Genomic DNA, 22,834 nt, shown 5'->3' on the forward strand with positions numbered 1-22,834 from the left:
TCATTAGAGTACCTTAACATCAATTTTAAAACATTCAGGTAACCAAAGGAGAGAATTAGAAATAAATGGGATAATGGGAGCTTCCTTTCAGGTCTTTGTCAGCATTAATGGATATAAATGTTGCTGTAGTTGTAGAGGGACTGTGTTGTTTTTTTTGTTTTCTTCTGGAAGCCCAGAAAACAGAATTGCAGTAATTTATTCTGCAAACCTATAAAAGTGTGCATTAAACTCTCTACCTTGACCTCGCAGAGAAATATTCACTCTTTGTTCTTCAAGGGATAAAATGCAACACTGGAAACATTTTTAATCTGAAGTAAGAAACTTAAATTCTCACCTTAATGACATATTTTTTTATTTGAAGGGGTTATTTGAAATTTTACTCCAATAAGCAAATTATATTTCATATTTTTGTGATTTGTAGAGGCGATTGAAGGTTGACATTAAAATGCTTGTATGTTTAGCCAAACTGACTTACCTTTTTCACAGTTTCTTCTAAAGACAGCACTGCTTTGAAATGAGAGATATTTTGCAATCAGACGATCATGAAACTATTCCTCTAATGCCTGGAGCGACACACTTTTAAACCAGATTTCAACGCTGGACCCAAACCAAGTTTCTGTTTCCAAGCTCACCCCTTTTCTCACAGCACTTCCTCTCTCAGAAATCGAACTGGAATAACACACACATTGAGGAGAAAGCACAACAGCACACTCGTATTATCTCAGAGAACATGTCTATATGGTTACTCATGCTGTTGCTGAGCAGACTGCTGACTCACCTGCAGTTGGTGCACCTTTCACACCAGATGAAAGGAAGAAATCACATTCATATTATAGGAATGCCCTCAGTGTCTTTTCATTTGTTTGTTCTCAGTAGTCTTGCCAGTTTTATTTATTTCTTTTTTTTTAATATAACAATAACATAAGGCATTCTAAACAGCACTCCGGGGATCTATGAGTGTATCCAGCATCATACAAGACATTTAGATAGTTGGAGGTAGTTTTTCTGTTTGATTTTTTGTCTTATGTTCAAAGAGTTGCACGGCTGCACATTTGTGACACCAATGTCAGAGCGTTGGTCTCTGTTTCTGAGCACATGTGGAACACGCTGCAGAGTGCATCGCATAGATGACATAGAAGCTTCTAAATTTACTAACTTGGCCTCAATAAGAGTTTCCATGGGAACTAGTCAGACTGCTTGTGATGGTGAGGATGTTTGCTCAAAAGCAAAATCTTTGATGATGATGTGTGTGTGAACTACCCATATCTCGCATTCAGACCTGGAATCAATCAGACCTGGAGTATTTGCTCTTGCTGCAAAAAGAAACACCACAGAGAAACGGCGAACCTTCAAGCAAATAATTGTAATTTTATTTTTCCTGGTCTCATCAGTAGTGCTTGTTTTATTCTTTTGGTTTTATTCTTCTCGTTACTTTTCTTTTTCGTCCCCTGCCTGAATAAAGCAGCTTGCGTTTGCTCTGACTGTTTGTTGGGAGAGGAATTGTGTGTTAATCTGCTGTATGTACAGTTGCTCTGGTTGAGATTCACACACACAAAAAAAACTACTTTATGGCTCATTTAGTCACTACTTTCTGCAGACATTTTCTTGTGTTATATCTTTGCGTTATTACATTAACACTCAATACTTTAAAATCATGTATTGTAGATTAACCTGAACCTCTGCTGTGTATTTTTAAGGGAATGCAAACAGAGGCTCTAAATTATACAGCTGTGTTGTCTCCACTCCTCCAATTTAAAAGCGTTGCAGCTACTGTAAATTATTGCAATGTGGGCCGAAAACTCAAAAAATGAAATTGTCGTTAGCTGAATTCAGTTTTGGTATTGGACGATTAATGCTAAAAAATACTTTTGTAAAAGTAAAATATACACGATGAAACACTGCAGTACATAATAATGAGAAAATTTAGATATGTTTATTTCTGTAATACATTAATCTGTGCTGTCATACAGGGCACTCTGACACTTTTTCTGTTATTTCATTAAAATTACTTAAAATTACAGGAAACCACGTCCATTACAAAACATTGATTACCGTTGGTATTGGTACAATACGAGGGATTCAAAGTTATTTAATAAATAAGTAAATGGGCAAACTGAACATGAGATGTTGCTGGCTAACAAGACACTTCCTGTTAAAACTTTTACTTTGCTTTCATTATCAGTGTGCTGCTTGTACTGGTTGGATCTAGCAAAACAAAAGCCTTCTAGGAGTGATCCCCAAGACAGGCTATTAGATCATATCATCACTATAGTTAAAAAATTAGGACATTTATTCACAGTCGCACCAAAAATTCCTAATTAAAACCTCCTTGAGCAACTCTTGGGACTACGGAAGATATATTGCTATTTTTTATTTGAAAACAGAAGCAGAAAAAAAAACAAAATTTTTGTTATTTATCTCAATACGGTAGCTGAAACTGGATGGATGAATGAAATATTCAGACATACAGAACAGTCTGTATGGTCTTACTTTCACATAATGTTTCTCTCAGTAGCGTCTCCAGCTTCATGTTGCTTATTTTATGGGCAAATCACACATTCCTTCCCCCTCCTTGTCCAACTCTTTTTTTTTTCTTTTTTTCCACATTTACAGCCTTTCTTGTTTCCACCAGATATTGCCAGCAACATTAATTAAATATTGCGAAAAAGGAGGTTCAGATTGCACTTCAGCTTTACACTGTTTCACTCTCTGCTTTCCCCTGCCAGGTGGTAGCCTACCACTTCTGCCAGGCAGACAACACCTACACCTGCCTGGTCCCGGAGTTCGTCCACAGTGTCGCCGCCCTGCTGGCCAGAGCGCCTCAGCTTGCCCCGTACCGGGAACTCTTGGCACAGGAGCCGCACTTACAAAATCAGCTCAGCTTGCGTTCCTGCGTTCAAGATCCCATCGCTGCCTTCAGAAAGGGCGTCCTCGAGCCTCTGGTCAGCTTGCGCAAAGGTACCGAGGGAAACAATGTGACGTTGGAATCTAAATAACTTTTTTGGTTTTTAATAGGCTCAGCTTTCAGGCGTGCTAACGGTCCAGCTCCTGTGCGAAATTGCCTGTTAATGATACTATGATGGCTCATAGATTATTTTCCCTAGTTAAGGTCAGCGGCTGGAAACATTAAAGCGTTCAAACGGATGTGTTGTCATTTTAGATGGAGGAACAATGAGTGTTATATTTGCCCTGGTGAATCATTGGCCTCCCCCGGGATTTCAAGGTCACCAAATACGTTAAAGGGGGGGCCTCGGATGTTGTGGGCTCATTAGCCACAGGCTCACTTTCTCATGATGCAGTTAGTCAGCTAGATGGATGTGTTATTACAGCCGGGGCCCTCCACAGTCTGAGCAGAGGAGTGTTTTGTCTATTTCATCTCTATTAAAGAGGTCAGAGAAAAAGAGAAAAAAAAAAAAAACCTGGAGAGGCCCTCTTGTGAGTGAGTGTGGGTTGTCTGGTCCTCGCAGCCTTGTGGAAATGGCTTGACAGCTTCGATAATGTGAAACATGATGGATACTTCGTGTATCAAGTCAGTTTGCAACAATGGCCTCCGGCCTCTTTCAGCTGAAGATACATCAACCATTTTCTCATTACATCCTGTGCCGTTAGAGAAAGATGCACCAATCTCATCAACATCTCACTCGTTTACAAGGGTAACAACATCTATGTCAGGTCATTGTGCATCAGTCTCTCCGTCTCTTCTCTGTCTCCTGTTTTCAGAGCGAAGGCTTCCTGAGGAAGACTACATCATACTGGTCGACAGTCTCAACGAAGCCGAGTTTCATAAGCCGGACTATGGGGACACAGTCGCTACCTTTATCACCAAAATAATTTCCAAGTTTCCCCACTGGCTGAAGCTGGTGGTCACGGTCAGGACGGGGCTGGTGGTGAGTTGGTGTGTGGTGGATGGAGGTAGCAGCATACAATGGCTCTGTTCTACTTTATTCCTCTGAGTAATAAAATATCCCCCAACAAACACTGGAGGCACATGACTGTGGCGGGAATCCTGCCTCTCTACCTGTATTTTAAGCTCTGTCATTGACTGTCATAACATACAGTCATGTCCCATAAAAACTTAATAATGCACTCCAAGGTGGCGCCTGTTTTATAAGGTTAATATTGCTCACTGTGCACATAAGCCAAAAAGATTTTTCGCCTCCTCCTCTGCTCCCCTACATCTGTGTTTCCCTCATTTCCCACCCACTCAGTCCCACTCTGTGGTCAGAATAAACTCGGAACAAGTGAAAATAGCTTCTTCTTTTTTTTTTTATTACCGAGGCCTCCTGTCAAAAAGTTTTATATTTAGCATATTTGATAGTATTTCACGTACAGATGATTCTCCAGCTGGCTGTTTCTGCGATAAAATAAGTCATTTGATAATGTTAGACAGAAACAGTCACGCTCAGATGAGCATTCAACACCACTGTGTCTATGTTGCCTCTTCGTGCTTAAGCAAATCCATTCTACACCTGTCAGCTAAATAAATACCAAAAGGTAATTGAAAAAAATAACATTTCTCCACATTACTCACACTGACGAGGCTGTCTGCGATGCAGTTGTTTCTGTGCTTCCCTCAAGAGATAGTCCATGCTGATTATCTCGAAATGACAAATAATCGTCTTACTGTGCACCGAATTTCTCACCTCCCTGGGAAAAAAAAAAAAAAAGCTTTATTCCACTGCTGTCTTGCAAAGAAAAGGCAGGCTTAGATGCAATCAACTGATTGGATTTTTTATTTATTTTTTTGTATTTCCTATACAGAATGTACAAGTTACTGTGCATAATTTGCAAATTTCACTGTGAATGCTAACTTGGGGGGGAGGGGGAGTATTTCAAATCTGTTGAGTGAAATCTTGTTAAATGATGTAGACCCTTGCATGTGTGAAATCTTTCTGAGTTAAATGAGCATTGTACAGATTGTCTCAAAATTGTGTCAAATCTATTGCAATTTCATCTTTGTGTAAAGTCTTACTCCTGCACTGCTTGAACTGCTGGATAGTAGCATGCTGTGCTCTTCCCACCACGTTACTAGGCGATAGCGTTCAGAGTTTGGCACCGCTGCTCTCTGTAGTCTGATGTATTTTCTCAATCTGGTTGCTAATCTCACCAAACAGTAGGCACATCTGTCCTATACCGAAGCCAAGCCTCCAAAAGCTTGCATGGATTACACACTGAATTGTTGGTAATGCTAGCGGGAGTCTGCTGGGAGCATGGAGCTTGACAGCTCGCCAGCCGATTACACAATTAAATTAGAGTTTGGAGGAATACAAAACATGTTAGGGTCCTTTTCCTCAAGCTGTGTCCGAAGACAGAAAAAAAAAAAAAGATGGCAAAATTTAAAAATAGGACTGTTATTGTAGTCTTGCGTTTTCATCCTCAATATACGGGAAGTTTCATTAAAAACAATGAGGGCAGTGAAAGACTTAAGTAAAGCACAGTTTGCAACCAGGGTGCACTGTGTGTTCCTGAAACTAAATGTCAGTTTTCTTTAATTGAAGCACTTATTGACTGAGAAACAATTTTTTTTGTTCATCATAGCCTGTTTTAGCCAACACTGAGCAGCTGGAGATGGCAAGAGAGAAGCTGAAATGTGAATCTGAGAGATGCCTGTGAGCAATGGCGGAGCTTGAGTCATTGTCACACTATTTACTGTACTCCTTCCCATGGCTCTGCATGAGTCAGAGACAACAGCATTTGAATAATGGCTCCAGAATTTTGGTGCTTTTATGTTTAGCTTAAGTGCCAAAGAGATGCTTCTCTAAATATTGATGTATATGTATTAAGCCGTCTTCTTCCTGTGCAGGAAATCACCACGCTCCTTCCCTTCGCTGGCATTTCGCTGGACATCCTGCCAGACAGCAGCGATCTGGGAGCTGACCTGAGCGACTACATCCATCACCGGGTCAGTGGCAGCAGCCAGATTGCCGCTAATGTTACCACGCCGACAGGCTCGGCTCCTGATCCTCTGCTCCTCAGCAAGTTCAGCAGCAACCTCTCGACCCGGAGCCACGGCTCCATCCTCTATCTCCAGCTGACTCTGGATCTGTTCCACAAAGGTCAACTGGCTCTGAAAGGAGGAAACTACCTGGTTGTGCCCGTCTCCCTGTCAGAGGTCAGACATTTGTGTTTATCTTCGGATGCTGCATTACAAAAGATTAAAAGGTGCCTCTGAACTTCTTCCCGTTTTGTCACATTAAAACCACAAACCTCGATTTATTCCACGACTGTTTTATAAATACGCTATGCAGCTGTGGCTACAACATAGCTCACCAACATCAGCGTGTGAATGTTTGTATGAAAGACTGAATGTAGCGTAAAGCGATTTGGAGTCCTCTGACTTGATAAAGTGCTGTACAAATGTAAGCCATTTACCTAATAAATAAAGTTTACCTTCATGCATCAATCACCAATCGAAACAAGCGGTACAGCGCAGCTGCGAACCTACAAAGACAATCCTGTTTATGCAAATTGACAGGCCAGAAAATGACAGAATTAAACACAGAAACCAAGGAGAGCATTGTAACTTAGGAGCTGCAGAGATCCATGGCTCAGGTGGAAAATTTGTTAACATCTCAACTATTATACTTCAGGATTTCAAGCTGGTTCACCTGCCAGCAGGCCAACTACTATAACCATACAGCCAGACCTACAGTGGACTGGTTTAGATCACAGGGCACATTCATGCATTGGCCAAGTCAAAGCCCAGACCTAAATACAGTTGTGAATCTGTGTTGGAGCTAATCTGAATGAGCGAAAACTCTCTAGACGTTCAAAGCTGGTAGAGATTTACCCCAAAAGACTAATTGCAGCAAAGTGTGTCTTTGCACAGTGTGGACTGAGGGGAGGATGAAAACAAATGCACACCACACTTTCCAGATTTTTATTTGTGCTTTTATTGTGTTGGTACATCCTACAAAAACCCAAATAATATATCTTAAAGCTTGTGGTGAAAAAATGTGTTACTGTTCCAGGATATGGTGTGCTAGATCACAACTCAGAGGTGGACAGACATTTATTTTATTAAGGTCTTGTTTTATTTCTTGCGTAATCTTTAACATTCAATCCCACCACAGAAAGAGAGGCGCTCTCTTCTGTAGGTGTATTTTTGGAAGCTGCCCTTCTGTCTTTTATCGGCTAAAGTTTAATGTCTTAACACTCATCTGTCACCCTGGTGAGCCGCCTGTCAGAAAATGCCCTGAAGCTGAAGTAATTAGTGTCCACGCACCAATCAAGCAGGCAGGCGGCTATTGTTCTGGTCTTTTCTTTTATGAAAACAGAGAAGAAGCTTACCCCCACGCTGCTCAGATTATTAAAGATAACATGACAGGATCAGAAACTTTACACAGAATGCCAGAATTAGGAAACTGCAACAAAGGTAAAAGCATTGTGATGTGACATAATCAAAAGTGTTAAGAAATTAGGATGTCAGAGAAGCATGGCTTGTTGTATTCACACAAATTGAAATGCATAATGATTTGGCGATTCTGTGATGAATGTGGAGAATAATAGAGGGTTACATATGTGTTGGTTTCTCTCTTGAACTCCTAGAATAGAAAGGTTGTAGATTTTTGTCTAAAATGGCTGTAATTGGGCCAAATTAGGGCTAAATTAAAAGCTTTCTGGGTTTCTAGATTGTATAGATGTTTGCATTCTTCTCAAGTTCAAAAGAATAATTACATGCTGTCAGTGGCTCCTGAACTTATCAGCACTTTTAACATCCTGCTGAATGAATATTCCGCACAGAGATATTGGCACCACAATGCTACACTAATCTCTCTGTATTGCTAGTTAATGTTTGCCTTTAAAAGAAAAGAAAACTAAGAGGGAAAGGCAATCAGTATGGACACCCTTTCTACACTTACTATAGAAAAATAGATTTGTTTTTTTCACACTGTTTTAAAACTTGCGATGCACCAAAAATTAAATCAAATACAAACAAATTTTAAGGTTGTCTTTTTACCCGTTAACGTGTAGAATTTTGTACAAATCTGGTTACGTGTAGCTCTGGGATCTGTTGGGGCCCCTGGACCACATTTCACAAACAGAATAAATTTGATTCATCCGCCCAGGTGGTTAATGCAGTTTAAAAAAAAAACCCACTTTTTTTTCCTTTTTTATAGTTTGGTTCAACACAGATCTTTGAAAAAGAAATCAGAAGACAGTTCTGTTTCAATAAAATATAGTGTATTTAGTTTGTTATTCGGGTGAAAACAAACAATTTTACAGTAAAATTGTTTTTGTTGTTTTCAATAATCAAACAAACTAAAAAAGGTTTTGTGATTTGAGTACTTTTAACTTGACGGTTTTGACCAGCAAGGCAAAAAAAGAGCTAATTCAGCCATCTGAATCAGCTACTGTTGAAGCAGGCCTCGCCAGTGGGAGATAAAGACCTGATTAGTTATTGGTGGTTGGACTTCTGTTTTTTTCTGCTACATCCACAAGAAAAGCTGAGTGTCTGAGCTCAGTCTTAATGATCCCCTCTTTGTCCTAGAACCATCTTCCTTGATTATTCACTTCCCTCAGGCCGTATAATGAGGAATTCTTCGGTTTCAAAACAATAGAGACCACAGTAGGTTTCAAAACATTCAATGTTACCAATATTTTATAGCCTTTCCCAGATTTGTGCCTTCGTGCAGTTCAGCTATGAATATCTACAAACATTTCATTTGACTTCAGAGCCCCGTTTGTGCTCTGATATATATTGAACTGCAAAACCCCATATAGACTAGACTAGATTGTTCCATTAAGTATTTTGTCCAATCAACTGGATAAAGTTGCGACTCAAGAGTCGGCTTCAAAGCAAAAGCTGATTCTTTAAGGTTAAAGTTTGGTTTAAAGTTGGCGTTAGTCTCATAAAACATGAGGAAACTATTAACAAATGGGTTTTAGAATCACTTTTTAACATAAAGTGTGGAAAATAATAATCACTGTTAATCCTTACTGGATGCAGTATTATACGTTTTTGACTAGCCATGTAATACAGAAACAAAGCATTTCTTTCTGTGTTACAATAAGTCATATATATATATATATATATATATATATACAGTACAGACCAAAAGTTTGGACACACCTTTTAATTCAATGAGTTTCCTTTATTTTCATGACTATTGACATTGTAGATTCACACTGAAGGCATCAAAACTATGAATAACACATGTGGAAATATGCACTAAACAAAAAAGTGTAAAACAACTGAAAATACCCCTTATATTCTAGTTTCTTCAAAGTAGCAACCTTTTGCTGTGATTACTGCTTTGCACACACTCTGCATTTTCTTGATGAGCTTCAAGAGGTTGTCACCTGAAATGGTTTTCACTTCATAGCTGTGCCCTGTCAGGTTAATAAGTGGGATTTATTGCCTTATAAATAGTCATGAAAATAAAGAAAACCCATTGAATTAGAAGGTGTGTCCAAACTTTTGGTCTGCACTGTATATCTATATATTGTACGTAAACTTTTGACTTCGACATCAGAAGTCTAACGATCCAGCGGATAGCTGAAACACGAACCAGCTGAGATCATAGGGGGAAAATGGATTCCAACATGCTGATGAGCTTCTGTTGTTTCCCTTCCGCAGCAGATGCTTTCCTCGGTCCAGATGATCTAATTAGTGTTTACAATGAACCCATATGAGACAAACATCTGACATGTAAGAGTTTTCGAACCAAATGCAGCACTGTGCACAAAAAGCGCATACGTTTCCACAAGCAGACTTTTTTTCATGCATCAACGCGATATCAATCAGAGTTAACGTACGGCAATATTTGTAAAACGTCATGTTTCAAATGTAAAGCCTCAACGACTGGCTCTGCCTGCTAGGTGTACCTGCTGATGTGTCGCGCGAGCTTTCCGGATAACGACGTCTTCGAGCAGGTCCTTCCGGTGCTAAATGTGGCGCTGGCGTCTCTGCACCCACTGACTGATGAACAAATGTTCAGGGCGCTGAACGCAGGCAGTGTGAAGGGAGAACTGGAGTGGAACGACTTCCAGCAGAGATTAGACAGTCTGGCTGGATTCACGGTAAGACCCCCGATGTTACTTCATGGAAGAATCTATAATGGTTCAGCCTTTGTTTGAATTGAATCTGGTGTTTATGGACTTAACTCTGTGGTTCAAATAATATGGAGGGTTTTTATTTACTGTGAGGATTTGATCATAGAAACCTTTGCTAGACTGACGTAGATCAATGTAATTGTGAGTCAGGGTCCATGTAGTTGCAAACATGCCCCTCAAACAACCCAACGTGTAATTTGACTCATTTTTTCTCAATTATTGCGATTTGAAGGTCAGACGCAGGGATGGCACTCGGATGCTGTGCCATCCCTCCTTCAGAGAGTGGCTGGTTTGGAGAGCGGATGGAGAAAGCACAGATTTTCTTTGTGACCCGAGGTGAGCCTAAATTTCTATTCATGATACATCAGTTTTGGTGTCTGAGCGCTCAAACGATCAAACTCTTGCACGCGTGTGTCTACAGGAGTGGCCACGCTCTGCTGGCTTTCATGTTCTCCAGACAGGAGGGAAAGCTGAACCGTCAGCAGACCATGGAGCTGGGACACCACATCCTCAAAGCCCACATTTTCAAAGTAACAACACCTCCGAGGAGTCTGTGTTTAACTTTAGGCCCGTTACTGAACATATGAACATCTTCCTCTGGTCTGTAAAAGTCAGGTTTTTTTTTTTTGGTGGGGGGAGGTGGGTAAGGTTGTATGGGCTTATAATAAGTAGTCGGTGTTTATTTATAGTACATATAATGCCCCTTAAGCAACCCAAACTTAAACATTACTAGCAGTTTGAGTGCATTTTTAATTTGTTTAAATTATTATTACGTAGCTACTATCAGGTATTAACTAGGTGGGAACATTTTAATAATTGCCTCATGCAAAAGTTGAGATGTGTAATATTTAGTGACATGCAGTCCATTTTCAATAAATAATAATATTAAAAGGTTAATTCACTTCAGACTCAAGTCATTCAGTGAAACATATTATTTAATTACACACAGACTGATGTTTTTAAGCCATTATTTTGGTTGACTATGATGATTCCCCTTTATTCTTCATACTCGGTTCACCTCTACTGTTTAGAAGACACTGACTACTCATAATACCTCCATACAACCTCACTTTAAAAAAAAAAAATCCCTTAACATCAACCACTAGTCACATACGTAAACACCCACAGCTGATATTGTTCCGCCCGTGTGGGTGCTTCACGCTGTTCATGTTGATTTACTCCTGAGACACGATTCAGATTGTGCCGTGCAGAGCGGAGCAGGTGTTATCTGACTCTGTGTTTGTGTTCCTCACACAGGGTCTGAGTAAGAAGACTGGCGTGTCCTCCAGCGTTCTTCAGGCCATGTGGGTAAACTGCAGCACAGATAGTCTGTCAGCTGCACTGGGCTCCCTGAGGAACCTGTACACCCCTAACATCAAGGTGACACACAGCAGTGAGCTTTAACAAAACATCTTTCTGCACGGAGATAATTTAGACAACAATATATATTTTGTTGCTTGTGAAAATGATGTTGCAGGTAAGCCGTTTGCTGATGCTCGGTGGGGCCAGTGTGACCTGGTGTACGGAGGTGATAGGACACGCCCCCATCCTGGCTGTTCATGCCCACCTGGGTCATGTGGAGATGGTGGCTTTGTTGCTTGAAATGGGTGCGCCTGTAGACGGGACCACTGGCAGTGGCATGACGCCGCTTTGTCTGGCGGCTGCGGCGGGACACGCCGACATCGTCAGCCTGCTCTGCAAGAAAGGAGCTAAGGTCAGTGTCGTTTCTGTAGGATTTACCGTAGATCAATCTAAATGTTCTCGTACTATAGCAGGTAATTTAATATTTCAGCAAAATCTCTCACATGTGGATACAAGAACCTCACTTGGCAGAGATGCTTCAGTGGCTTGCTGTTTTGAAAAAGAAAAAAAAAAAGTTAGCTACTGAAAAATTAAAGTTTCTTCAAGATGGTTGTCATGGAAGATTTTTTTTTCCACTAAATTTGCCCATTTTTATCACAGAAGAATACTTTTGGTGTCAAGTGATACATGATTGGACCAGTAAAAATCATGTTTACTGAGAATGTTTATATTTTTCAAGATGGCCAACCTGGTTGTCATAGCAAACTCATCAATTAGATGAATGTGTTCGGAATTAAATTAAAGCTACGTACATACTTTGAGCCATAGAAATCAGATACATATTCTTGATCTTGCGAGTTCCTTTTTCTTGTGGACATTTTTCAAAATGGCCGCCATGGCGTGATGGAGAATATATGTTCGTACTAAAATCGGCAGTAGTTATTTCCTCTGGTGAGCACAGCTAACCGAAAAAAGTTCCATTAATCCGCTAAACAAGAATCTTAGCTCTGCTAATGCTAAACGGCTAAAGCTAACCATAAAGACAACTGTCTCTCAGTCTGTCACACATCTTCATCTCCTCCCAGTTGACGACTGAGGTGAGACATACAAAGAGCAAAGTCCTCAGTTTCAGGTTTGATAAAGTTCATCCATAATAATGGGTAACGTTTTATGGCAATAATTGGTGTAAAAGGTGTCAAAAACTTTGTCCGATTTAAAACATGGCTATGATACTGAAATTCATGTGGCCAATGGGAAATAAGAAGAAACATACGATGTAAGGGGTGGGCATACAGATTTTTATGCTTGTATCCGCATTTGAAAAGGTTCTTACAGTAATATTCTGCACTACAGTGACAGAACTCTGCCTCTTAAGATATCTGGACTGCTCTGGTTTTACAGTCACCACAGTTTGAAGATCTATTCTGGGAGAGAGATGAAATAAACAGGACTGATCTAGGCCAGTGTATTACAGCTTCGGCCAGGCTGAGGGTTGAGGGTCCCTCTGTGTTCCCCTCTGTTGCCAGGTGGGGCACGCTGATAAGAGTGGCCAGTGTGCGCTGGTCCATGCCGGGCTGAAAGGCCATGCGGAAATCACCGGCATCTTGCTGGGCCAGGATTGGGGCGCAGATATTCCCGCCGATCCGCAGCAGCAACATGGCAACGAGACGACGACTGGGAAAACACAGGCAGCCCAGCAAGCGGTGACGGCCGCGGCCAGTGTTGGACACACGCAGGTACGACTCAGATGAAAAAAACAAAACAACCATTTTTAACGCCGATGAAATACATCTGTATGTAGATCACGGTGCGAGTTCTCTGCAGACGCAGGAGATTTCCTTTGAAGCCGATTGTTATTTTCTCTACTTCAAGCTCCGCTAGTGCTTTGGTCTGTTCTGCACGCAGCAAGGCAGCAATAGAAGACTGTCAAAATGTGTTATTTCTTTTCTGCAGGTGGTGAAAAGCTTTCTGGACTTGAAAGATGAACAGCTGGCAGTGCAGATGGACGCTCACGACTCACTCTGGGGAGAAACGGGTGCATTTCTCCTATCAGTCACAAAGATTTATCTTTCTCACCTATTTTTGTCCGTCAGCGTGGTGCTGGAGTCACGCTCAAGGGCTCAAGTGTTACATGTCGGGCTGGTTGTGTCTCTTTCCCGTAAATTTAAAGTAAAATTTTTAGAACTCAGCTCTGCTCTGGCTGATATCAAAACACTTGGTTTTACTGAAATAAAGCTAAATCGAGCAAAAGCAATTTTACAAAGAGTAGCCTATATTCAGCTGTAATATTTCACCTTCATCACAGATGCAGATTTCCCTTTGGTCCATTTCGTGAGACCATGTCGGATGAAGCCTGCATTTGTGCTTACCCCACCATTACAGTGTAATTGTGTTAAAAAGTCCCCTGCAGTCCTCGGATCGAAAACGTGGGAGCATGAAAAAGCCTTGTAAATCACATATATAATAAGAAATCTCTGCATCATTGGGTTAGAGTCCATTAGTGCAGGTAAAATAGTCATGTTAAGGTCTTATTACTGAACCGGGCCTTCCAGCTTCTCTTTAGGTTACCCCAGGCAGCGGTGTACAGAGTGCATCACGCTTATTGAATGTTGTCTTTAATGAGAACATTTTCACTTGTGTGTATTTAAATCTAAGCTTTTCAAAGCAAAGACTGAGCCTCTGTTTGTTCTTTGTCCCTTATGACAATGTCTCCTCATTAAAGGCAGCATTGTATAATTGACTGGCCTCTGAGGCATGTGGACGCGTGAAATATAAAGTCATTTCGCTGTGGGGTTAAAACGCATCGATACCTCGCGTTTATCCCAAGCTGCTCAATTAGTAGCAAGATTGTAACAAAAATAAGGACCACCATTTGTCAAAATAATGTCAGCCGGTTAAGGAGGGTGCAGGTTATTCAGAGATTTGCTTTTGTAAGCTGCCTCTGATTCTTATTTAGCTGTTAAGGAAAACTGATAACATTTTGATCTCAGGGCCTTTTTAGAAAGCTCCGGTTTTGGTCAGCAGTAGCTCGCTTTATCCTTTTCAAAGAGTTTTGATGCAAGTTTGGGATCATTATCCTGCTGGAACAACCAACTATGTTTCTCTTCTGATTTCAGATCAAATATAAATAGGATATAAGATGAGATGGATATTTTTTTACCTCTAAAATATTTAATCCACCACTGTCACAGATAGCAAAACATTTCCACATGATTCTGCCATCACCATACTTTGGAGTTGGATGAACAGTAATTTGATGGGAAGAAAATGGATGAGAAAGGGAAACATGTAATTGGGAATCAAATCAGGTTAACAATATTAAGGACTACAGTCTCTACCCATGGTGCACCTGCTCTACCAATGAAGTCACACACCGATTTTAATGTCTCATCATGACTCCTTCAAACGTTCTCATCTTTTCTACTTTTTTTTTTTCATCTGACTAATAAGAGTTGCTCTCATTTGGTTTGTCTATGTAGACAGTTGCAAATTTTAGTTGATATTCAAGGTTGGTTTAGGAAAAGCGGCTTCTTTCTTGGTCTGCAGCCTGTCACCCCATAGTTGTGTTAAAACGTGCTTCACTGTGGATAATGATGTGGATTGTGCTCCATCAACTTCCAGCTCATGATAGATGTTTGGAGCCTGGGAGGTTTCTGCACTTATTAAACAATCTAGAAGGGTCGGAGGGAGGGACGGTTTGGTCCAGCTGGTTGAAAACCTGGACACGAATGGGTGACCGAACAGGATGATGATCCCAGAACATTAAAACTCATTTCTGAAGGGACAAATCAGGAATTACTAAGCTTCTGGAATTGGTTTAGTGAAGCTCTGACCTTCACTCTGTTGAAAAACTAAAGCTGTGCTTAAAATCTGGATCTGTGTCATGGAACCAGGGCAATTTTTGGCCAGAATCAATCATCAACACCTAGCCAAATATTACTGATGATGTATGTATACATATGAGCCCCTAAGTAAAATTTTAATCATCTGTGGATTAGAGAAAACCCACGATAAATTCAAACCTATACTAGTGTTTGTTGTACAATTTATTCTATACTAGGAACAGAAATAAATCTTTAAAAGCACAAAAGCCTCTCACCATAATAGCACACTCGAATGATTGCAACATGAAAAGTCTTTTTTTTTTCTTTCTCCCTTTTCTGTGCCTGAGTGATGCCTCTTCTTCTTCTCTCCCAAATGTGCCGATTCCATCCTCTACTTCTCCACGTCGTTTGATCTCCCTGCCAACCCCTCCATCAGTGCTGAGCGCGGCAGCGGGGAGAGGGCGGTTGGAGATGTGTGTGTTTCTCCTGGAGCACGGAGCAGAGCTGGAGGTACCAAACCGCAGAGGAATGGTCCCACTGCTCAGCGCCGCTAAGCATGGCCACACACAGGTAAGGGGAGGGCCTCGGTCGCAGGCACAGGATGTCCTCATCTTAAGAACATAGAGTTTGCTTTTACTGCTTATGATGTCTGGAGAAGTGTGGAAATGTGTAATGGAGCATGGGAAAGTATTGTTTTTGTTTCCAGGCTAAAGTAAACAGCTTTATTTAGTTAATCTGCTGCTTTAAATCTTCAGCTTAGCCTTCAGGACTCAGAAATCATAATAAATATGTGTTTATACAGATTTATGTGCATGTTTTATGGGTGAGTGTCTCTCAGGTGTGCCAGGTTTTAAAGCTAAATTCATGGCCTTTCCAGCTGTTGAAATGTCTTTGGACCAGATTGGAAACTCCAAAGTTGCTCCAAATGGCAGCAGCTTGCATGGCAGCTGTTTCTAAATTAGAAATTAAATGCAAAAATAAAAACTCACTCTAAAAATCTACAAAGCATGTGTACATAAACACATAGCTTCTCTACTTCAACCTAGCCAAGTTAATTATTTGAATTAAAATACTTTTGCAATAAAAACACATATGAAAAATTAAGATTTTTTGTGTTTTTGTTTGTTTTCACCATTGTCAGGTTTCGTTAACAGTCTTTAATGTTTTATATAGTAGGCTACACCACTGTAAAATGTCCACTGTAAATCTGTAGCAAGTAATTATTTTTAGGAATAAAAATAAGCCAAAAGAAAATGCAAGAAAAATGTGGAAATTTTAAAAATATGAGAGCATTTTTTGTTTTTTGCCCTTTTGTTTTTCCCAGGTCGCTGAGCTGCTTTTAAAGAAAGGGGCAGATATCAATATCAGCGACAAACAGGGGCGCACCGCGTTGATCTTGGCCGCCTCCGAAGGACACGCCGCCACCGTTGAGCTCCTGCTGGCGAAGGGTGAGAGACATCCCCAACTTTCACGGTTTACAGTTACATTTGTTGGCCATTGACCTAAAATCAAACATTCGCATCATGTGTCGGTGGCAGGTGCCTCTATGTCCTCTACTGATCAGGAGGGGCTGACGGCGCTTAGCTGGGCCTGCATGAAGGGCCAGAAGGGCGTGGTGCAGCTCCTGGTGGAGGCAGGAGCTGAACTGAACCAACCGGACCGTCAGGGACGAACTCCGCTCGACCTGGCCGCCCTCAACGGGGACGCGGATACAGTGGGTTTCCTGCTTTTGTGTCAAAAATTGTTTGTTTTAGAAAGGGAAATATGAATTAAGGTCCTCGTGGCCTTGCAGAGAGCCTGATGACAATCAGTTGCAAGACATAATTATTGTTTGACTGGAATCGCAATTAAATCGTTTGCACTGCGGCAATCACGCATCACACGGAGTCGCAAAGCTTCACGCCGAGCCTCTTGATCACCGGGAAGACAATCAAAACTTTTTGATGATTAACATTTTTCGAGAATCAGTGGGATTAACTAGCCGAGCACTTTGTTGTCGGTGTTTGCGACTGCAGCAGAGAGGGCAGGAGGCAATCAACCAGATGACTTGAGGTATCGAAGATGCTCTGTTGGAGTGTGAATCTGCTTTCAGGTGCACAGCCTGGTGGAGCATGGAGCGGTGCTGGAGCGGTCAGACAACGGCAGTACCAGAGGTTCGGATCGACCGGCGGGCTGCCAGAACCCAGCTCTGGTTGCTTCACTGCTTAAGAAAGGATCCAAAACAAGTAAAAGTACAACGAGTAGCAGAACGCACCAGCAATGAATTCTACATGCAGGAATTTTATCGTTGTAATAACTGAACGTTTTATCAGGCTGTTAAAACTGAATCGTCTTCTTAAGCTGACGGCATTTTCACATCACACCGCGAAAAGACAAATTTGGCCATTTTTTAATCTAGTTCCTAGTGCAAAAATCTAGAAAATACTTGAAATAAGACCAAATTATCTTATTTTAATTTAAGTCAATAATTTATTGACTTAAATTATTGCTTTAAGTCAATAATTCGTCAATAGTGATGAAAAAGTACGAGTTATAAGTGTAATAACTAGTACTAGTGGAACAAGACATTTTAACTTATAAAGTGGGAAAAATGTCTTGTTCCACTGGCAGATTATTTCACTCAGAAGTATTTGAAGTATTTTAACAGAATAGAAACTGTACTGTCATTGGCAAATGGACAACAAAATTTAAAGTGCCATCAGCCAGTGCAACATGCACTCACAAAAAAAGCTAAAATCCATACATACGTAAATCCATATGTACAGGCATATGCTATGATCCATAATTAAGGAATTATTGACTTAAAACAAGCTCCTATATTGTGCTAAAAAGTGATATGTAAGTTAGTTTTGTCTTATTTCAAGTGTACTAAAGATATTTGCATTGGAAACTAGACCAAAATACTTGGTAAGATTGTGTGTTTTTGCCATACCCTGATCAATAGATGATTTAGACTGTTTTCCTTTTGCATCGCTGTGCAGCTTATTGCTACATTCTCATCTTATCTACTCGAATTTCCTTCTCACCTCTTCTTTTTTTTTTTCCCGAACCTCCTTCGCTCTCCGTCGCAAACGACGAAGGCTACAAAACCGCTCCCCACGATCGATCAGGTACGTGATTTATCAAACGCAAAAGCGACGTGGTGAGCCGGATCGCGTGAAGATAAACGTTTGTACGCCTCCATCAGGTCATGCTACGTGGGCCATGGCTTCCTCCAAACCTGACATTCTCCTCATCCTGCTGCAGAAACTGATGGAGGAAGGAAACATACTATACAAGGTAACTTTCATCCAGGGTTTGTTGTGAAGAATCTCTGGAATAAAAAGCTCCAAGCCTGATCCTGGCGATCCTTTGTGTTTCTCAGAAGGGGCGCATGAAGGAAGCCGGCCAGCGCTACCAGTACGCTCTGAGGAAGCTCCCTCGCGAGGGCCAAGGAGACGAGCTGAAAGGACTCAAAGACCTGCGAGTCTCCCTCTATCTGAACCTCTCGCGCTGCCGCAGAAAAACCAACGTGAGGTCCTAAAAAAGCCGTATCACTCATGCACTATTTAACACCAGCAGGTTTATTAGATGCTGAGGGAAGGGAAAGAAGGACGGCTGACCAGTTCAGGGGGATGCTTTCCTTCGGATGTATAATTTATCTCTCTAAACATAAAAAGCTACTGGTGCGGCACCCTGCAGAAATATGGCTCCTTTTCAGACTTAATTCGATGTCTCCCTGGTACGATAAACAGAGAGAAAGACCCGGAAGCAGGTGGAAGCATAATGTGCGTGCTGTTAGCGTGGAGATGGATGTGCGTGGCCTGCAGCCAGGTTTAGAAACCACCCTGGTGATGACAGACGTCCTAACAGACTGTGTAAAAATGCCATCCTTAGGGTCACTGCGGCCGATGAATAATGGAGCAAATAATGTGATGTGATAAGGTCACTCTCTCCGACCGACAGGAGCGCGCTCCCTTTCTGTGCGTTTCGACATGGCGGCCTATTTACATGTGCGGCGGCTGAATCCTCGTCGTTGTAGCTCAAATGGTTTTCGGCTTTAAGAGCCAACGAGGGAGAGTGTACATGATACCGTCATTAAACATTCATCAGCGATTATCAGAATTCAGCGCCGTCGTTTCGACAACCTTTTCCAAGGACAAATTCACATTGTGTCGGTGTCATTAAATATTCACCTGGGAGTGATGAGAGGAGCAGAGAAAACCTGTAGGAAAACAAGCAGCAGCTCTCAGCCTGTTTCGCTCGCTCTCCCTCTCGTCAATAAAAATGATTGAGGCTTGAGCATGTGACTGCATCAGACTGTGTTGTGAAAACGTATTAGAGTCGTTACATATCTCTTTTGTTTTTTTCTTCAGCTAATAACCTGAATAATTACGAAATGTGGTTTCCTCTGAGTGAAAACATAACTGTGCCCCTTGTTAAAACATAAATGAACGGCAATTAACCACATTTTAATCAGGTCTGATTATTGCCATTAAATATAACCAGTTAAAAGATGTCAAAAAGCAACACATCACAGTCTGATCTAAAGAAACTTAGTCACTTTCAGTCTGTAGAAGGCTGCTAAGCTGCTCCAGAGAACTACATCGAAAGGCCTCACTTGACTCAATCCAGGTCAGAGGTCACGATTAAACAATAAGAAAGAGACTGGACAAAGATGGCGTCCATGAGAGAAAATAAAATCCACTGTTGACCAAAAGGAAATTGAAGACCTGTCAATAATCTGACATTTAGCTAAATATTGTGAAGACTGACGAGACAAACTTAGAACCTTTTGGAAGGCGAATAAGATCTGGCGTAAAACTAACATTTCAGAAAAAAGAACATCGCATCCACAACCAAACTTGATGGTGGCAGTGTGATGCTTCAAGACATGGACAACATATCAAAATGAAAGCTGCAGGACGTAACGTTTACAAAAATAATTCCTCCCAGTGCTTTTATTGCCGTCTGAAGAAATGCAATGCTCTCGGTCAAAAACAACCAATCAGAGCCAGGAGGAAGGTCTTAGCGCTGTCAGTCATGCTTGTGTACATGCTGCTAAATGTGCTAATGATGGAAAAATAATTTACCGTTACAGAAAAAACTATTTCTTCACTGTCATCGGTGGCTATGCTAACTCCTCCTGGCCCTGATTGGTTACTTCTGACCAAGTGGCTTATTTCTGCAGAGAGCAATAGGATCACAAGAAGGCAGAGAAACTTGATTGTTTTTTTTCACAGATTATCTGTCTCATACTAAACTATCACCTGGAGACAATTTAAACAAATATGTAAAAAAAAAAAAAGTGTGTTTTTTTTTTCTTTTTTACAAGTTACATAGTGCAGTTTTAAGAAGCCAATAAATTCTGCTCACTACCAGAAAAACATGAAGATGAGTATTTGATCAATGTCTCACCTTATAACAAATCAAAGATTTTAGAGTGGCCTAGTCAAAGTGGGCATTTAAATCTAAATGATATGCCACAGCATATGTTTAGATTTTTCTCAGACTTACCTTCGTCTGATACTACAACTTGTTTGATGATGCATTTTCACAGCAGTGTAGTTAAAACGATGGCTCTTTGTGACAACTCAGGATTTTGGCATCGCAGAGGAGTTTGCGACTAAAGCGCTGGAACTGAAACCCCGGTCTTATGAGGCTCATTACGCCCGAGCACGGGCCAAGAGGAGCAGCAGGTAAATCATACCGCATTAAGTGTATTGTTATGTGAAATTAGAGCAATTCATGTGAAAATCCTCTGTGGCTCTGTAAAGTATTTTGCTTTAAAAAGCCTCTCTTGGTTCCCCCTGTCCTCTTCAGGCAGTTTGCTGCAGCGCTGGCAGACCTCCACGAAGCAGCACGACTCTGCCCGTCCAACCGGGAGATCCGCCGCCTGCTGGTGCGAGTAGAGGAGGAATGCAAACATCATCAGAAGCTAGTCGGCAACAACGCGGCGCCGGGTTACAACAGGGACCCCCACGCCCACCATCACCAGCCCACAGAGGAGGAAGCAGACGTCTATTCGCAGGGAAGTCTGGAGAGGCCGATCCCAGTGGAGCAGCTCGATCCGGAGAGGGAGGAGGACAGGGAGGAAGGGGACGAGGTGGGTCTCCACTGTGGGAAGAGTCCGGAGTTCTGGCCTCTGAATCCGTACGGTCCTAACCGGACGCTCCCCGGAGGCGTAACGTTTGGTTTGCCCGATCAGTCTCCATGTTTCCCTCCTGACGACTTCGTTCAGAACCAGCTGTTCGTGGACGCGTCTGAACCTGCCCACGGCATGAGCAGACAGACGCCGAATCAGAGCAGCAGGACTCATCACAATTGCCACTCTCTGCAGTCGGGCAGCAGAGGCGCGGTCAGGCCCATGTCTCTCTGCGGCCCGTCTAGCCCCCTACCAGGCAGGCACATCTCCACCTCCTTGAGGCCAGCGCCTCCGGGCGGGATAGACATCTGCTCCGGGTCAGCCAGCGAACACTCGCGACACAGTCCCACCGAGCATTACCACCCACTGTCCCCCAACAGCTCATCCCCGCCCGGGCCTCTCCAGATGTTCCAGCCACGCTCCTCCAGCTTCTCCAGAGGCTCTGACAGACTGTCCGCCCACTCCGGCCCTCTGGACAGCTTCGCTCTGGCTTTGGGGTCTGGACTGGACGGCAGGAGGGATGGCGGTGGAGGAGTGGGGACAGCGGGCTCGAGGGGCTCCAGCTCCAGCCAGGCCTCCAGCGGGAACCTGTCGGATGGCGGAGGCAGGCAGCCGGGGCCGGACCTGGCCCCGTGTCCCATCAAGAGCAGCGGCAGCTTCAAGGCCAAGCCCGAGCTGAAGCCCCGGCCCTTCATGGGGGTCATGGACAAGGCGGTGCGCGTCCAGAGCCAGCAGAGCTCCAGCATGAGCCGACAGGGCCCGGGAGGCGCAGAGAGCTTCGGCATGTCCGTCATGGAGTTCCAGGGGCTGAGCAGCGAGTTCAAACGCGCCTCCTTCCAGGAGCAGCTCTCCAGCAGCCAGCTGCAGGCCCGGGAGTTCGGCGAGCGAACCAATCAGAGAGAGAGCAGAGGCGCCGCATCCTCCCAGCTACTCTTCCCCGAGGGCCGGCACAGACAGGCGAGCCTCACGAGGGACAACCCTGCTCTACACATGGCTCCCATTAAACCCAAACGCTCGTTTATAGAGTCCAATGTCTGAGTGGAGTTCGTCAGAGCCCAGTTGTGCTTGAGTCGCCACATAAGGTAGCAAGGAGACTGATCTGAGAGCAGCTCCCTTCCCTGAGCCTGTTTTTGTAGATTTCTGCTGCTGCACTGCATATACAATCTAGAACCAGAACCAGAACTCAGGCTACGCTGCTTTTGCTTACACGTATACAGCCACACTAGTGTATTTATGGAAACCAGACATACCTTAAGTAGAGATTTAAAACAGAGACTGGAGTATGTTGTGTCAACTTTTAGCAAATTATACAAAGTAAATAAGCCAGAGGAAACTTTGTGCACGAATAGACGAAAACCTCACGCTGTTAGCTACAGGTTATGACCATTTCTATTGTCAAGTGTCTTTTAAAAAACATCTATATTTGTACGGTGTACACGACCTTTGCAGATAATATATTTCCTTGTAGGTGATTTATCTGTCAGCATTGCAGGCTTCAACAGAGATTACTTTGTGGACTTTAAGATTC

At 42.4% G+C, this 22,834-nt stretch overlaps 1 protein-coding gene and 1 long non-coding RNA gene across 5 annotated transcripts in view; one reads left to right on the plus strand and one right to left on the minus strand.

Moving 5' to 3' along the window:
- LOC116718111 (protein TANC1-like) overlaps window positions 1-22,802 on the plus strand; it is a 41,109-nt gene extending 18,307 nt beyond the window's left edge. For 2 of the 3 annotated variants that reach the window (XM_032559789.1, XM_032559791.1), the window contains exons 11-29: window positions 2,727-2,958; window positions 3,721-3,887; window positions 5,804-6,112; window positions 9,823-10,023; window positions 10,289-10,392; window positions 10,478-10,586; window positions 11,314-11,436; window positions 11,534-11,770; window positions 12,885-13,094; window positions 13,312-13,393; window positions 15,619-15,752; window positions 16,507-16,630; window positions 16,721-16,896; window positions 17,275-17,413; window positions 18,263-18,292; window positions 18,370-18,461; window positions 18,547-18,693; window positions 20,760-20,860; window positions 20,985-22,802. In XM_032559789.1, coding sequence (XP_032415680.1) covers window positions 2,727-2,958; window positions 3,721-3,887; window positions 5,804-6,112; window positions 9,823-10,023; window positions 10,289-10,392; window positions 10,478-10,586; window positions 11,314-11,436; window positions 11,534-11,770; window positions 12,885-13,094; window positions 13,312-13,393; window positions 15,619-15,752; window positions 16,507-16,630; window positions 16,721-16,896; window positions 17,275-17,413; window positions 18,263-18,292; window positions 18,370-18,461; window positions 18,547-18,693; window positions 20,760-20,860; window positions 20,985-22,344 — 4,077 coding nt within the window. In that variant the 3' untranslated portion in view covers window positions 22,345-22,802. The remainder of the gene's footprint in view (window positions 1-2,726; window positions 2,959-3,720; window positions 3,888-5,803; window positions 6,113-9,822; window positions 10,024-10,288; window positions 10,393-10,477; window positions 10,587-11,313; window positions 11,437-11,533; window positions 11,771-12,884; window positions 13,095-13,311; window positions 13,394-15,618; window positions 15,753-16,506; window positions 16,631-16,720; window positions 16,897-17,274; window positions 17,414-18,262; window positions 18,293-18,369; window positions 18,462-18,546; window positions 18,694-20,759; window positions 20,861-20,984) is intronic. The other variant, XM_032559790.1, reaches the window with a different exon arrangement.
- Window positions 10,140-15,625, minus strand: LOC116718115 (uncharacterized). Of its 2 annotated transcripts, none has more exons than XR_004338876.1 (2): window positions 11,862-15,625; window positions 10,140-11,746 (listed from the first exon to the last, which is right to left on the minus strand). It is a non-coding gene; the product is annotated as an uncharacterized LOC116718115 (long non-coding RNA). The 2 variants fall into 2 exon arrangements; XR_004338875.1 differs by having other exon boundaries at window positions 10,140-11,751.
- Window positions 22,803-22,834: the final 32 nt, after the last annotated feature.

The sequence above is a fragment of the Xiphophorus hellerii genome, chromosome 4, assembly GCF_003331165.1.
Source record: "Xiphophorus hellerii strain 12219 chromosome 4, Xiphophorus_hellerii-4.1, whole genome shotgun sequence".
Lineage (NCBI taxonomy): Eukaryota > Metazoa > Chordata > Actinopteri > Cyprinodontiformes > Poeciliidae > Xiphophorus > Xiphophorus hellerii.